The 17,245-nt window shown below is 42.7% G+C and overlaps 1 protein-coding gene across 2 annotated transcripts in view; it reads left to right on the forward strand.

The window, feature by feature from the left end:
- LOC141114556 (polycomb group RING finger protein 2-like) overlaps nt 1-16,978 on the forward strand; it is a 333,247-nt gene extending 316,269 nt beyond the window's left edge. Inside the window, exon 10 of one of the 2 annotated variants that reach the window (XM_073608320.1) lies at nt 2,560-2,900. In XM_073608320.1, coding sequence (XP_073464421.1) covers nt 2,560-2,580 — 21 coding nt within the window. In that variant the 3' untranslated portion in view covers nt 2,581-2,900. Of the gene's footprint in view, nt 1-2,559; nt 2,901-14,312 lie in introns of those variants that run through there. The other variant, XM_073608321.1, reaches the window with a different exon arrangement.
- Nucleotides 16,979-17,245: the final 267 nt, after the last annotated feature.

Raw genomic sequence — 17,245 nt, forward strand, 5'->3', positions numbered from 1 at the left:
GGGGAGAGAGAGAGGGAGGGGGAGAGAGAGAGAGAGAGAAAGAGAGAGAGAGAGAAAAAGAGACAGGGAGAGAGAGAGAGAGAGAAAAAGAGACAGGGAGAGAGAGAGAGAGAGAGAGAGAGAGAGAGAGAGAGAGAGAGAGAGAGAGAGAGAGAGAGAATGAAGGAACAGTGTAAGGGAGTGAGAGAGGTAAAACTGAAGAGCATAGTAAGGAGGAGGGATAGATTACATAAAAAAAACATATGATAACATTTATTTTTTACATCAAGTTCAATTTTGGCATGGTTTTGAAAAATCAAATCCACTTGTCTTTTCAATCTATGGAAAAAAATATAGACACATAAATTAATGACAATAAAAGAAAGAAATTTTACAGATACATGTTGATCAAATAGTAATAAAAATGTATGTATATATATATATATATATATATATATATATATATTATATATATATATATATATATATATATATATATATATAAATATATATATATATATAAAAACATTTTTTGTAAATGCTTCATAATTGAGATATCTATAGAGCTATATAGACATATATAGATATATATAAAAATATATAGATAATTTGAAAATAATTATAAATTTAATACATTACCTGTAATAAACTCAAAGGATCCGCTACCCGAGATGTCCGATACAAGATCTTCAATATCTCTTTTTTCTTAAAAAAAAAATTAACGTTAGTACCTCACTTAATTCCTTATTGAGATAAATAAAAATTATATACATTTAATTTAATATAAAAGTAACATTTAATTCAAAAAAATCATATAATAAATTTTTATATTTTACATACCTTGAAATGTAATGCAGCTAGCGTTGATGTATATTAAATTTCTTCTTTACGCTTAACGTTCAATCAAAATATACAATCTAAGGAAACAAAATAAAAATTAAATAGATACTATAATGTCAGATTTATCAGAAAATAACAGAATTAAAATCTTATTCTAATAAAATAAAATTCATATACAGCAGTAACATATAAATGATTGAAACTTTTTTTAATTAAATAAACTAACATAAAAATGTAAATATAACAAAAAAAATATCCAAGTTAGAAAATTTATATTCTATAAAAAAGTTCGGTGTAAAAAAAATAGTCATATATATACATAATTTTTATAATTTAGCGTTTAATAAAAAAAAAAAAAAAAAAAAAATTTAAAGAAAAATAATTAGTGACTATTACAAAATGTAATAATAAAAAAAAATCAGACTACACACTAATCGCAGATTATTACAAATATCCAATAAAAAAAAAAAATAAAGGAAAATATACTGTTTAAAACTTACATGTGCTGCGATTATTAACATAAACAAAAAACATTACTAACACGTTCAAATGCTGGAATACTAAATAAAATACACTTAGCAGTTTACATTTCATTACTAAAAATACAATTATTCTAACATTACTGAGACTCACCTTTTTGTGGTAGTATATGAAGGTTTAGCTTCCAATTTCTGCAGCCTGTCCTCCGATTGTCCTTCTCACACGTGTGTTCAGGTAATACTGACCATGTATACTGGACAGTATTACCTGTTTTCCCTCGATTACAATGGCGGTTTTGGAACTGCCCTACGAACGTGCCTGTCGTAATGACGTCACTCCCACTATGGAAGTCTCTCGATAACTCTTGCAACAGGCAGCCGCACTGACTCCTGGGAACAATGACACAAGCTCCCAGGAGCCAGTGCGGCTTACAGGAAGTGAGTAATTAGCTGCTCCAGACACGCCCCTAACCGCAGCCTGTGCTTCCTGCAGAAAACAAAGACAGCTTCAAGAACAAAGGTAAAGGCTGTAAAAAAAAAAAAAAGTGCCGTTTTGTCATTAGGACATTGCGGTAATCAGCTGCAGTTAGTGTAGGAAAATCGGGTGGAGCTCCGCTTTAAGAATTTACTGCCACGACTAAACACAGTTTAAAGTCTTTTAGGGTAAGTGTACTGTATTTTAAATATAACTACTACTGTAAATACGTAACACTAGGGAGCATTCTATGACATTATACATAAACATCTACATTTATCTGTAATTCTTTAATTTAATATAATACAATATACTGTACAATGATATCTGCATAACCAGTCTATCCCTAATATATGTTAATCATTTACCCTAATCAATTAATCTCATATCTCAACGTAACGTGAATATCACATACACCTTGTTTCCCTCCGCCTCTCTCCTCCCCCCCCAATTCCTTCCCCCCTCTTCCTTTTCCAAATTACAGTATATGGGCATATAGACTGCTTATATTATTGTTAAACTAATTTTCATCCCCATTTAACCACTCAGTAGTCTTAACCTTGTTGGAGCTAAATACACACTTATCCACTATTACTATTCTACTATGTTACATACGTCCCCACAGTGTTTGATTTCCGCTGGGTCATGCGTGGGTCGGATACATCCCATCAGGCCTTACGGGCAGCTTCTCTGTTATTTACTATATCATTCTATTTTTGACCTAACTATAGTCTATTATAACATACTAGGATGAATTATTTACTGCGATTATGTTGTTCATTACAGTATTCAGTTCTGTGCTCCTGAAGAAGCGCATGCGGCACGCAACATGTCGAGCAAATACAGAATTTGATTGTTACCACCGCATAGCTTCTGGTTCAACGCAATGTAACTATATTGAATAGAGTTCCTATCTCCAAATATTGCTTTAACTGTTTTGTATAACCATTTAGCTATGTATGGAGTGTATAACTTGTAAAACTGTGTGATCATGAACTGAACTCTGTCTGTCTCCCCTTTTTACTCTCTATTTTTTAAAATGTTCAATAAACCAGAATTTTTAAACACAAACATAGTAATTATTGTGCCTAAAAAGTCTTAAGCCCAATTTGCCAACTTCACCCTCCCTCCATTAGTACAGACCCCCCCGGGACAAAGCCCCCGCTCCATTACTACAGACCCCCCCAGGACAAAGCCCCCCTCCATTAGTACAGACCCCCCAGGACAAATCACACCCCCATTAGTACAGATCCCCCAGGACAACCCCCCCTCCATTAGTACAGACCCCCCAGGACAAAGCCCCCCTCCATTAGTACAGACGCCCCCAGGAAAAAGCCCCCCTCCACTAGTACAGACCCCAGGACAAACTGCCCCCTTCCATTAGTACAGACCCCCCAGGACAAATCCCGCCCTCCATTAGTACAGACCCCCCCAGGACAAAGCCTCCCTCTATTAGTACAGACCCCCAGGACAACCCCCCTCCATTAGTACAGACCCCAGGACAAAGCCCCCTCCATTAGTACAGACCCCCAGGACAAAACCCCCTTCCATTAGTACAGACCCCCCAGGACAAATCCCCCCTCCATTAGTACAGACCCCCCAGGACAAAGCCCCCCTCTATTAGTACAGACCCCCAGGACAACCCCCCTCCATTAGTACAGACCCCAGGACAAAGCCCCCCTCCATTAGTACAGACCCCCAGGACAAAGCCCCCCTCCACTAGTACAGATCCCCAGGACAAACCACCCCCCTCCAGTCGTACAGACCCCTAGGACAAACCCCCCCCATTAGTACAGACCCCCGTGGAACAAACCGCCCCTCCATTAGTACAAACCCCCCCAGGATAAACCCCCCACCATTAGTACAGAACCCCCAGGACAACCCCCCTACATTAGTACAGACCCCCCAGGACAAACCCCCCCTCCATTAGTACAGACCCTCCCAGGACAAAGTCTCCCCTCCATTAGTACAGACCCCCCCAGGACAAAGCCCCCCCCTCCACTAGTACAGACCCCCAGGACAAACCACCCCCCTCCATTAGTACAGACCCCCCAGGACAAACCCCCCTCCATTAGTACAGACCCCCAGGACAAAGCCCCCCTCCATTACTACAGACCCCCCAGGACAAAGCCCCCCTCCATTAGTACAGACCCCCCAGGACAAAGCCCCCCTCCATTAGTACAGATCCCCCAGGACAACCCCCCTCCATTAGTACAGACCCCCCAGGACAAAGCCCCCCTCCATTAGTACAGATCCCCCAGGACAACCCCCCTCCATTAGTACAGACCCCCCAGGACAAAGCCCCCCTCCACTAGTACAGATCCCCAGGACAAACTGCCCCCCCTCTCCATTAGTACAGATGCCCCCAGGACAAAGCCCCCCTCCATTAGTACAGACCCCCAGGAAAAACCACCCCCCTCCATTCGTACAGACCCCCAAGACAAACCCCCCTCCATTAGTACAGACCCCCATGGGACAAACCGCCCCTCCATTAGTACAGACCTCCCCAGGACAAACCCCCCTCCATTAGTATAGACCTCCCAGGACAAACCCCCCCTTACATTAGTACAGACCCCCCCGGACAAACCCCCCTCCATTAGTACAGACCCCCCAGGACAAAGCCCCCCTCCATTAGTACAGACCCCCAGGACAACCCCCGTCCATTAGTACAGACCCTCCCAGGACAAAGTCCCCCCTCCATTAGTACAGACCCCCCCAGGACAAAGCCCCCCTCCATTAGTACAGACCCCCAGGACAAACCCCCCTCCATTAGTACAGACTCCCCCAGGACAAAGCCCCCCCTCCATAACTACAGACCCCCCCAGGACAAAGCCCCCCTCCATTAGTAAAGACCCCCCAGGACAAACCACCCCCCCATTAGTACAGATCCCCCAGGACAACCCCCCTCCATTAATACAGACCCCCCAGGACAAAGCCCCCCCTCCATTAGTACAGACGCCCCCAGGACAAAGCCCCCCTCTACTAGTACAGACCCCCAGGACAAACTGCCCCCCCTCTCCATTAGTACAGATGCCCCAGGACAAAGCTCCCCTCCATTAGTACAGACCCCCAGGACAAACCCCCCTCCATTAGTACAGACCCCCCCAGAACAAAGCCCCTCCTCCATTAGTACAGCCCCCCCAGGACAAAGCCCACCCTCCACTAGTACAGACCCCCCCAGGACAAACCGCCCCCCCTCCATTAGTACAGACCCCCCCTCCATTAGTACAGACCCCCAGGACAGACCCCCCCTCTTTTAGTAGAAACACCCTCTCTCCATTAGTGTACATAAAAACACCCGGGCGGCAGCTAGTGAGGAGAGGACAGTGTGCAGCCGCGGTGGAGAGCAGATGAAGACAGGTTTGGGCGGGAGTGAGAGACAGAGGAGGAGAACATGTCAGGCATGGACCGTCCCCCAGCGATGTCACTGTGTGGCTGGTCTCTCTCCACACAGAAAAATACAGCAGCCGCGGTGACAAGCGGAGGGAGTCGCCCCTGGACAAAGAGGAGGAGGAGGGAGGGGAGCACTCTGGCGCTTCAGCGTCCCCACCTCTCTGGCGCTCAGGTGCACTGCACCCCGCCTGGGATCAGCCCTGCTGTGATGTTGACTAAGGCGAAGGCAGAGATCCTCTGGGCTGGATGGCTTAAGTAGGCAGGACTGACAAGCAGGATATCAACAGCTGAGTAAATGTGGAGAGATAGGAACTGGCAATTAGCCGACAGCTGAGCGGCCAGGTCAGAGAAGCCCAGCCCTGACAGGATGTAACTTTAAGTAAGGGATGTAGAGATGTAGAAAATGAGGGATAAGAGGGGGATTGATCAAGACAGGGGGGGCGTATGCCTCCAACCTGACCGTGGTCTTCAACCCATTCATCCTTACCTATCAAGAGAGTGGGGTTATTGATTCAACTTAGTTGGAGGTAGTTTTAAAGTGGTACCAACAAGCCCAGTGGGCGGGTAGTTTGGAGATATTGTCATGAGAGATGGCTACAAGCTCCTCCATTTCAGCAATTTTGTTGATTCTCTGAAACCATTCTTTAATTGAGGAAGCTTGTGTTTTGCCCCGTTTAAGGGGTGGAAGGCTCTAGGAAAGGGGGCGTTACCAAGCTTAGGATACAAAACTGGGATACATAACTTAGCTGCATTTAGCATGTGCATAGCTAGAAATCTATAATAAGAGCATCTGGGTAATGTGGTGTAAAAGAAGTTGGGCGGGGGAAAATTTTCGAAAAGAAAGGGAGTGGTAGGAGTACTCGTAAACGTTTTATAGTATGCAGCTGTGAAGCCATCTGGACCAGGGCTCTTTCCTGCCCTTCATTTGTTTGATCACTTGTTAGTTCTTCCGCTGAGACAGGAACTTCCAGAGATTGAACTATATTTTGAGGCAGAGGGCTAGGGGAATACTGTTTCAGAAAGTCTCTGATGAGCGTGGCTCTGGGTGTTAAAGGATCTAGAGGCTGTTTCAAATGGGTTAGACTATATAATTTAGAATAGTATTGTTCAAAACATGCGGCTACTGTAAATCTTTGTTGCTAGTAAAAGAGATCTAACTTGTGTGAGTTCTTGTAAGGTTTGTAGGTGTCAGGGCTGGGCTCAGCCCTTCCTTCTCTGAGCTGGCCGCTCAGCTGTCAACTAATTGCCAGCTCCTATCTCTGCACAGTTACTCAGCTGTTGATGATATCCTGCTCGTCAGTCTTGCCTACTTAAGCCATCCAGTCCAGAGGATCTCTGCCTTCGCCTTGGTCAACATCACAGAAACTATCTCCTGCGAAGGATCAAGGAGTTCAAGACTTGCTTTGCTGACATCCCTTCTGGCTCCAGATCCTGCTTGCTGTTCCACTACATTGATCCCTGACTTCTGGCTTGGCTGACTATCCGTTCCGGTTACTGAACTTTGGCTATGTTTTAACTACGTTTGTTCTTTTTACTTTTATTATTTAACAAGTGTGATTTAACTTCTGTTTTGGCCTGATTTCATTGTTTCTGACAGTAGGGCCTGAGTCTTTTTTATGGGACGCTTCTAGATTTCTAATTTGGTTAGTTAGTTTTCGTATGTGCTCTTGTTTCTGTTGTTTGCATTTGGCGGCTAGGGTTAGGAGTACTCCTTTGATAGTGCATTTGTGTGCTTCCCATTGAGTTAAAGGGTGTACGTCAGGGGTGTTGTTTGTTTGAAAAAAGGATCTGAGGCAAGAGTGTGTGTGTTCTAGATTAGCTTTATCTGTCAGAAGTGAGGCATCGAGACGCCATAATTTTGATTTTTCAACCGTCTCAGGGAAGGTTAGAAGGATGGATATCGGATGATGATGATCCGATAGGAACATGGGTTTGATCGTGGCTTTGGTTAAGAGAGTCAGGTCCTGTTGGGTTAGGAAAAAGTCATTTGGAGTATCTGTTGTGCGGGGCTGAGAAGTAAGAGTAATCTTTTTCTTTCAGGTGCAGGGTGCACCATGTTTCATAAAGTAGTAGATCATGGATTTGAGAATGTATCTGGTGTAAAGCTTGGAAGGTAGGGGGGAAGTGCCTGTGAAAGAGTCCATAATGGGGTTGAGGGGGACATTGAAGTCAGTATCCCAGATTGAAATGAGGATAGAAGGGATGTGATTTTACGGAAGAAAGTTACTTGTTTCACAGTACATGTTGGCCAGAGTAACTGGCCTGTTCCCAAGGTGTCCTTTGAGGAAGAGATAACGGCCTCCGGGATCCACCAGGGAGTCCGTTATATCTAAAGGACAGTGTTTCGCTGTTAAAATAGAGACTCCCTTTGACTTGGAGAGAGGGTTTGAGGCGTGGAAGGGTCTAGGATAGTGGGCGTTACCAAGCTTGGGCATGCAATTGGTTCTGAAAAGAGTTTCTTGTAAGTATATTATATCTGCTTTACGGTTTTTCATTGTGGAGAGCACCTGTGAGCGTTTTTCAGGGATGTTTAATCTCTTAACGTTTAGGGAGAGAAGTTTAACCATGAGAGGAGTCTCTGATGCTTTGTAAGGCATTGTGTTGTGTGGCATTTAATGTGAATTAAGATTGTCTGGTACAGGGGGGGATTTGTGGTGTAGGTTCAGGCCCTATAGGGTGAGAGGAGGGCTAATAGAGGAGAGGGTGAGAGGAGAGAGGTGAGGGGGGTGGGGGGATGGAAGGAAGTATCCAAAGGGAAGGGGAAGGGAGTGGGTAGTAGTGTGAATGTGGGTGAGGGTGCATTGCGATGGTGGGGAAAGGATAAAACCAGAGGTGGAGATAGACCAGCTACCTTACCTGGAGATAAAAAGGAGGTCAGAGATTCAATGAATCTGCTGAATGGGGGGGGATTAGGAGGACCAGTTGAGACTAACATAGTCCCGCTGTGGAGGATTAAAAATCTTATGTTAGAGGATAAAGAAAATCTGTTGTAAGGAAGAGGAGATGGTGAGAAAATCATTGCAGGATAATATGGTTACAGGAAAACAGCTCAATACATGTAGAACATAGCAATCAAAAAATATGATAAGGTCAGGGATTTAATTTAGAGTTCTCACTTAATATAATGCCTACATGTAAATCTGTTATGAATGTAACTTTTTGGCTGTTGAACTCGATTGAAGTTGCTTTTGTTTTCTTGTAACTGTATTGCCATGGTGTTGAAGCTTGTGTTCGTAGCCCAGGTGACTCCTGTTGTTGTTTACCCTTGCCCTTTGTGGGGATTGTGCTGATGCTATTGTTTGTATAATTGCCTATAAAAGGCCTTTGAAAGAAGTAAAGGCAGCAGTCCATTATGCTGAGAACTGTGATACAGACATACCTGACTCCGTGTCATCTTTCTTAGAGAAGCAATAATTTGACAAAGCAATATAAACTTAAAGCAACTTATTTAAAAGTTGAACCTAACATTTTTGGCGCCCGAACAGGGACCCACCAAGTTGCTACAAGAGGTGGCTGAGCTACGCTGACAGAACGAAAGGACAGGCATTCCGGGAACCACAGATCAAAAAACCTGGCCAGGTAAGAAAAAGCTTTATTTTTCTTATATTCTGTGCTCCCCTGATTTGTGCCTATCCGTTCTGTCAGTTATGGTTCTCCTGGTTTTAAAACACCAGCCTCTGTAGTGGTGAGTCTAGAATTACTGCATATTGTGGTTTATATTGCTGGAATTATTTGTTGTTTTGTTGTCTGTCTGTCTTGTTGAGAAAGTGAATGAGCCTTGTCAAGGATGGTATGAGTTAGAAGGGGATTGCCGAACTAAGCAACGGAATGCGCCTTACCTCACATGATTGGGAACTTGAGGGCTTGTGAGCTTGGGGGTCTGACGCTTATGCTTAACCTCACATCTAACTCATAAACCATAGACGGGTTGAACGTATAAGCCCTGTCTGCTCCATAAAACAGGGATAAGAGTGTATGAGAGGGATTCACAGATACGGGAGGGGAATGAGGTCTCCATAAAGCCCGGAGATCTAGTCGGATACCTGGTCACTTCAAGGAATGCTTGTATATGTTGTAGTCGTCAGTCTGATCATAAAAATTTTGTCAGTTGACTAGCATATAAAGTAATTCGGTTTCAAGAATCTCATTTAGGAGAGGTTTTTAGTATTCTGGCATCCTAGGAGGAAAAGGCAACGAGGAACTAGTGTAACTTGGTTAAGTGTTTTATATTGTACACTAAGTGTCCCAAAACGCTACCTAGGCTGGACTGTCAGAATGGGCCAGAGGAACACAAAACCCCGTCAGGGAATTGTGGCGCACTATACGGTGCCACAGATAATTAAGAACATTTATGGGAAAACCGAAGCACAGGACTTAAAGGATGTCCTTCGTAAATTTAAGGTGAAAGGAGCAGCGGGCTTAGACCCGGATGTATGGAGTGAAATAAAAAGAGACAGACAAGGAGAGGTGTTAGAGAAGCAATGGATGAGTCAGGTTCAATGCTTAATTAAGGTTTCAAATAGAGCAAAAGAAGAGGGGTGGAAATATAATCCAGATTGTGATGGTTGGGATATGAAAGATAGAAGAACAAAAAATGTTGAAGCCTTAAATAATATTACTACAACCATCCCACCCCCATACACTGATATAGAGAAAAATTCACATAAGTCAGGGTTATATCCTGTACTTGAGGGTAGAGGATGGGTTTGCCAGGTTTGTGGATCACAAAACCCCGAATGGGCACAAGAATGTGTACGTTGTGGGGCGCAAAAACCTCACCCGGAACCTCTAGCCCCAGTACACGTCACCACACGAACGGTAACATTACCAAATCTCCAACATGGGCATCCAGACCATGCAAATGCGCCAGCCTTGGTTAATCGCAACGTGGCCATACATACCTGGAAACCATGGTCGGCAGACACACTCATAGCTCTAATTCAGAACGCCCCAGATCCAGTAGCCAAGCCGGCTGCTTTTAGTAGATTTGTGACCCAGTTAATGAATACACATAGAGCGGCTTGGCAGGACGGGGAAGATTTGTGTAGACATAAAATGACCCTAACCATGTTCAATCAGTGTATCACAGAGATAGGTCCGCATAGACCTGTGGAAGTAGCTGATGCAGACGGCAATCTGCAAGACGGACATGTCAGGCATATCGGCTCAAGGGAGCCTTTTCTTGTTTTGTTAAACGCTTTTTGTCAGGCAAAACAGCAAGAGAGGGGATCCACTTCACCCATGAAACAACTGCCAGGGCAGACGGTATCAGACTTTTACTTATCAATGGAAAGTATGATGGCAGACGAGGGAATGGATTTAGCACTGCCACTTACAATCCGAACCTTCAACAGACAGTTTATGGAAGGATTAATTCCACAGATAAGTGAAAAACTGAAAGCCTGCACACCAGAGTGGAGGGCAATTAGAAATAGAGGGTCGTTGTTACAAAAGGCACAAGGTATAGAAGCAGACTTAGCAGAAAACAGAAGTCGAAAACATCCGGCCATCAATACGGTTGTAGATTCCCAAGAACCAAGCAGAGGTTCCTATCGCAAACCCCTTACTTGTTATTACTGTAACAAGACTGGCCACATCAGACGCCACTGCAGAAAGAGAATACAAGATGAGGGAAAGGAGGGCGTTGATTACCCAGTTAATCAGAGGAGGAACTGGCCCAGGGACAGCAATAATGGTGATGTTAGGCGGCAGGGAGATGGTCCACGAGCATGACTCGCTCCGGTTTTAGAAAGATCCAAAACTAAGATGCTTAAGACTACTATAACGGTTGGTAATAAGAAAATCTCTTGTTTAGTAGATACAGGCGCTTCACGTTCGTTACTTTCTGATTCTGAACTACTCCCTGAGCAAGAATCACCTGACACTTTGTTAATAACTGGATATGATGGCATTTTAGCAGACGCCCCGCTCACAAAACCCTTAAAAGTTAAAGTAGGGAACCATATGTTCCTTTCATGTTTTCTGGTATCTAGAGGAGCCCCCACTAATTTGCTAGGAGCTGACATTTTGCAGAAAATAGGAGCTAACATTACCTATCACCCCGATGGCACTGTCACCTTAGCTATAAGCGATGATCAAGAACACATGGAGATGTGTAACCTGATACAATATCTGGAGGAGGAATCGGAACTGTCTGGTCCACCACCTCCAGATTTGGATCAGGTCTTGTCATCCCTTCCGGAAGAACTATGGGAAAAGCATCCAGCTGATGTTGGACTTTTGCCCGTACCTCCGGTTACCCTACAGCTGATTCCAGGAGCAGTGCTACCCCAACAAAAACAGTATCCACTCAGTGCACCCCAAGAGGCGGCTATTGAAATGCAGGTCCAATCCTTCTTAAAAAGTGGAGTTTTAAAAGAAGTAAAATCGCTGGCAAATACTCCTTTGTACCCGGTTAAAAAGAAAACGATAGCCGGTAGTCCGGTTAAGTATAGGATGGTCCAAGACCTCAGAGCAATCAACAAAATACTAGCGCCAATGACACCTGTAGTACCCAATCCACATACGTTACTGTCACAAATACCCTCAACTAGTATTTACTTTACGGTTATAGATTTAGCGAATGCTTTCTTTTCTGTCGCACTTGCTGAAGAATGCCAACCATGGTTCGCATTTACAATAAAAAATCGGCAACTAACCTGGAGACGCCTACCTCAGGGTATGGCGCACTCACCTACCTTGTATTCGCAAGCATTGCAAACGGTGTTGGGAGAATGGGTACCACCAGATTCTTGTGTATTGCTGCAATATGTGGATGATTTATTGTTATGCTGCCCGGACAAGGAAACTTGTTTGGATACCACCCTTAATTTGTTGCGATTTCTAGTAGAAAAGGGTTGCAAGGTTAATAGGAACAAATTACAAATGTGTCAGGAAAAAGTTATCTTTCTGGGACATTGTATATCACAGGGTACGAGACATCTCACTGAGGAGAGGGTTCAAGTGATAAAGGGAATGTTACCCCACGGAATTTCAAACAATTGCGTATGTTTTTAGGTATCGTGTCATATTGTAGACAATGGATACCACATGCTAGCGCTTTGATGCAGCCATTATACGATTGTTTGAAAATTGTACCGTATGTGCTTACAGAAGTAGCTTATGAGTCGTTTATCACTTTGAAAAAGCTATTGATTTCTGCCCCGGCCATTGGTATTCCGGATTATACTAAATAATAGAAATTCAATCTATATGTTGCTGAGATCACTGGACACGCCACAGGTGTTCTGACACAGGCACATGTAAAACAAAGACCAATCGCTTACTTTTCAGCAGCATTAGATCCAGTATCTAGAGGTTCACCGTCCTGTGTACGGGCGGTAGCTGCGGTGTCAATTATCATAGATAAGTCATCAGAGATTGTTCTAGACAATCCAGTTGTAGTGCATACCACACATGACATACATGCAATCTTGTCTCAGGTACAGCCTAAACACATTTCCATGGCTAGGCAATTAAGGTTACAGTGTACTTTACTTTTACCTCCAAATGTCACTTTTCAGAGCTGTACAACCTTAAATTTGGCCACCTTTTTGCCTCTTCAGTCACCAGATTTGGCAAGGGGGAATGATAGTACTAATAGTACTAGTGAGAAAGGAAATGAGGTACCTGACACTCTTTTGTTTAAAGAAGTAGATGAACACGATTGTTTTCAGCTCATGGAACAGGAGACAATGGGATTCCCTCATGTTACAGATACACCGATTTTAAACGCTGAGCACACTTTGTACATAGATGGTAGCAGGTTTGCTGATGACAAGGGTAAATATCACACAGGTTATGCCGTAGTAACTGATACGCAGGTAATTGAAGCACAGGCTTTACCAGCCCACATGTCAGCACAGGAAGCAGAATTAAAAGCTTTAGAACAAGCCCTAGAATACTTAAAAGAACGAGAAGGGAATATTTACACTGACTCTGCCTACGCTTATGGTGTAGCGCACGATTATGGCCACATATGGAGGGCTAGAGGTTATCTGACAGCAGCAGGTACACCTGTAAAACATGGAGAAGGGATTAAGAGAGTCCTGAACAATCTTCAAAAGGTTAAACGAGTGGCCATCATGAGGATAGCGGCACACACGAGCGCAAAAACAATTGAGGCAAAAGGAAATGCATTTGCAGATTTGACTGCAAAACAGGCAGCTCTAGGGGAAGGAAGCCCTGAGACCTTAGCAGCGGTAGAGGTGAGTATCCCAGAACCAACATGGCAGCAGCTGAGTAAATTACAGGAGCAAGCAGGGGAGAGCGAGAAAGATAAGTGGGTCAGAATGGGAGCAGCACCAGACCTTGACAATGTATGGAGGGAAGGGGGCAAAATATGCCTACCTGCCTCTCTGTACCCAGCAATGGCAGCGGCAGTTCACCTACCCACACACGTCAGTTCCAATTCCATGTATAGGATTGTGAACCAAGGATGGCTCGCCCCTGGATTCAGTAGCACTGCGAGAAACTACTGTGCAGCCTGCCAAATCTGTCTCCTGAATACCCCAGGACAGAGAGTAAAAACCCCACGAAAACACCAGGTCCGGGCCCAATACCCCTTCCAGAGACTGCAAATTGATTACATACAAATGCCTAAGAGCGGCCCCTTTGAATTTGTCCTCGTGTGTATCGATTTATTCTCAGGTTGGCCCGAAAGTTATCCAGTAAAATCGGCTACAGCTAAAGCCACAGCTAAGAAACTGATCACTGAGTTAATACCTAGGTTTGGTCTTCCTAAAACCATAGAATCAGATAGGGGGACACACTTTACAGGAGAAATCATGCAGAATGTGATGACCATGTTAGGGGTTCAACAAAGTTTTCACACCCCTTACCACCCACAGAGTTCGGGATCAGTGGAGAGAGTAAATTGGACAATAAAGTTAAAAATACAAAAAGCCATGCAGGAGTTAAACAAGCCATGGCCTGAATGTCTGCCTTTGGCTTTATTCTCTATAAGGTACACTCCAACAGGAAAAACAGGATTATCCCATATGAGATACTTTTTGGTAGTGCACCTAGATTAGGTCTATACTTTCCACAGAGTATGCAATTGCAATGTGATAGTTTGACTGCATATGTAATACAATTACAACAACGTCTAACTAAGATCCACAAAAGTGTGTATTCTTCTCTTCCAGACCCTAATTCAATAGCAGGTACACATACTCTGCTACCAGGGGATTATGTATATGTAAAGAAACACACCAGAAAGACATTGGAGCCAAGGTTTGAAGGTCCTTATCAAGTGCTTCTGACCACGGCCACCTCAGTAAAGCTGGAAGGAAAGCCTACCTGGATACACGCATCACACTGCAAGAAACAACCAGAGAAAACAACATGATGAAATATCTACTTACATATTTCCTGTTGAAAATTGTTGTTTTACAAATACATGCATGGACTCCTGGTATTGATGTAATTGAGGTAGAGGAAACAGCAAATTTTAAATGGGTTATATATGATCCTAAAGTAGCAAATGATTCAGGATATGAGATGAATAAGTATTATGATGTAGGTAATTACACTGTTAAAGGACACAGGCGACCATTTCATATAGATGTAGGTATTGCATGGATACAGGCAGACCCACTCTCAGAAGTAACTATAACTTTCCAGTGGAATGACAATATGCGCTTTCCTTTCAATAACAGTAAAAATCATAGGTGCCATAAAATATCCCTTTCACAGACATGGAAACAAGCACGGGAACGGGTAGTAGGACAAATGTACCAAATATTAGTCCATAAAGCAGGGGGAGAAAATATATCAGAAGGGATGTTTAATCTAACAGATATTACCGTTAATCAATCAAGTACTTTCCTCTGTGCCTCTTGGTGGAGGGAAGAGAGAAATGATGGGTGGTATTGGAATGCAGAGGCCTATGGATTTCACATACAAATGGAGGAAGAAGTAACGCCAATAATTGAATCTTCCATATTAACACCCGTACCAAACACTTGCATAAATGTATCGACATCACAACAGAAAACAAAAATAAAATTCAATATCACCTTTCCCCCAATACCGGAGTGTAGGTATAAGCGAGAATGGTATGATACTCTATTGGGATTAACAGGTACAGGAATGGGAGTTTTAAACTCGGTCGAAATAGAAGAAATGAACAACAGATGGAAGCATGAAGGGGGACACATAGCTGACAGTTTGACTATCACAAGCAAATGGTTACCCACCACTTTTGAATCCCAACTGCAAGAAATACCCCTATTACAATTTTTGGGAGGGTTAATAAATCACACTATAGGAGCAGAGCTCCAGCTGTGGAATCAAAGTCAACAGTTTGTAAATTTCACACAGTGCTCTTTTAACCTCTTATCCTATCATATACAAATAAATAGGGCCAGAACAGAACTACAGTTGGGAAATTATCATACCTGGATGAAATATTTTAAAGGTCTAACTGACGATGGTGTATGGTTCCAAGTAAAAGGGGATAAGATAGAATGTGAGGAGAAATGGTGTGTAGGAAGGTTTGAAGCATACTGGGTAGCAGATGTAATGGAAATGTGTAAAATAGTGGTCATGCCACTAGTAATTAAAGACGAGTTTTGGTATCCAGAAATATATGGGAAACATGTAGATAAAGGAAACAGAACCCATGATTTAACTCTATGTGAAGGAACTAATAAGGGAATGGTATGTGGCAAAAGTTCCCCAGTATATGAACCTTGCTTGTTAAAATACCAAACTAGCATATGCAAAATGCAAAGAACACCGATAAATGTGAACAATAGATTAATAGAAATAGGACCCCAGCATATTTGTATCATTACTAATGATAACCGCACCATGTCAGCATTAAATAAATCGGCGCCGTTTGCGGGATGTATAAAAAAGATTAAAATATTACAATGGGGTAACGACACCTATCTTTTTGAACCAGACGCCGATAAGATATTCTCTTCAGTCTATGAGGTACATAATCTCACTGACACTACACCCTTTATAATTTCTTTAGACCCACTAAAACAGGTTTTGGAACAATCAGAGTTGTTAAGCCAACACATAGAAACACTAGAACATACCCTACAAAATAACCTTGTATCCGCAATTATTGACAAAGGTAGACTAGTGCATCTTTCCTCACAGATACAACAGGATACTGCACCACATTGGTGGGATATATTTAGTGGAATGTCTTCTACAGCAACCAATACCTTTCACTGGTTGTTAAGTCCAATGGTAATTATTATTCTAATATTAATATCACTTACAATCACGAATATATGTGTATACAGGAAAATAAATAGGAAAATTAGGAGAATAGACAGGGCATACCGATAAATGTGTATTGACATCACCCTACTCCTATAAAACTCCTCTTCTTGAATTTTAAGATGTTGGTAATACCTAGGGGGATGGGTTCTACCACTCTGACAACTCGCGGTCAGGGAAAGGACTCTGGGGAAAAACTGACTAGAACTTATTCATGAGGACCCAGGGGGAAGGAGAGGATGATGTCAAAGGGGGAAATTGATAAGGTCAGGGATTTAATTTAGAGTTCTCACTTAATATAATGCCTACGTGTAAATCTGTTATGAATGTAACTTTTTGGCTGTTGAACTCGATTGAAGCTGCTTTTGTTTTCTTGTAACTGTATTGCCATGGTGTTGAAGCTTGTGTTCGTAGCCCAGGTGACTCCTGTTGTTGTTTACCCTTGCCCTTTGTGGGGATTGTGCTGATGCTATTGTTTGTATAATTGCCTATAAAAGGCCTTTGAAAGAAGTAAAGGCAGCAGTCCATTATGCTGAGAACTGTGATACAGACATACCTGACTCCGTGTCATCTTTCTTAGAGAAGCAATAATTTGACAAAGCAATATAAACTTAAAGCAACTTATTTAAAAGTTGAACCTAACAAATATAACTACATAAAAATTTTTAAGGTAAATCTAGTGATACTTATTTAGTGGTAACAGATGTGTTGACAAGTACCTCACAAAATACTATTCTAAACCAATAGATGCGAAAGATGTGTTGGGGTGAGAGAACCCTTTATGTGCGATCTGAAGACGTGAGACATGAGACTATTATATACTTACAGTATAGGGTGG

This window comes from Aquarana catesbeiana, linkage group LG12 (genome assembly GCF_042186555.1).
Source record: "Aquarana catesbeiana isolate 2022-GZ linkage group LG12, ASM4218655v1, whole genome shotgun sequence".
NCBI classification, from domain to species: domain Eukaryota; kingdom Metazoa; phylum Chordata; class Amphibia; order Anura; family Ranidae; genus Aquarana; species Aquarana catesbeiana.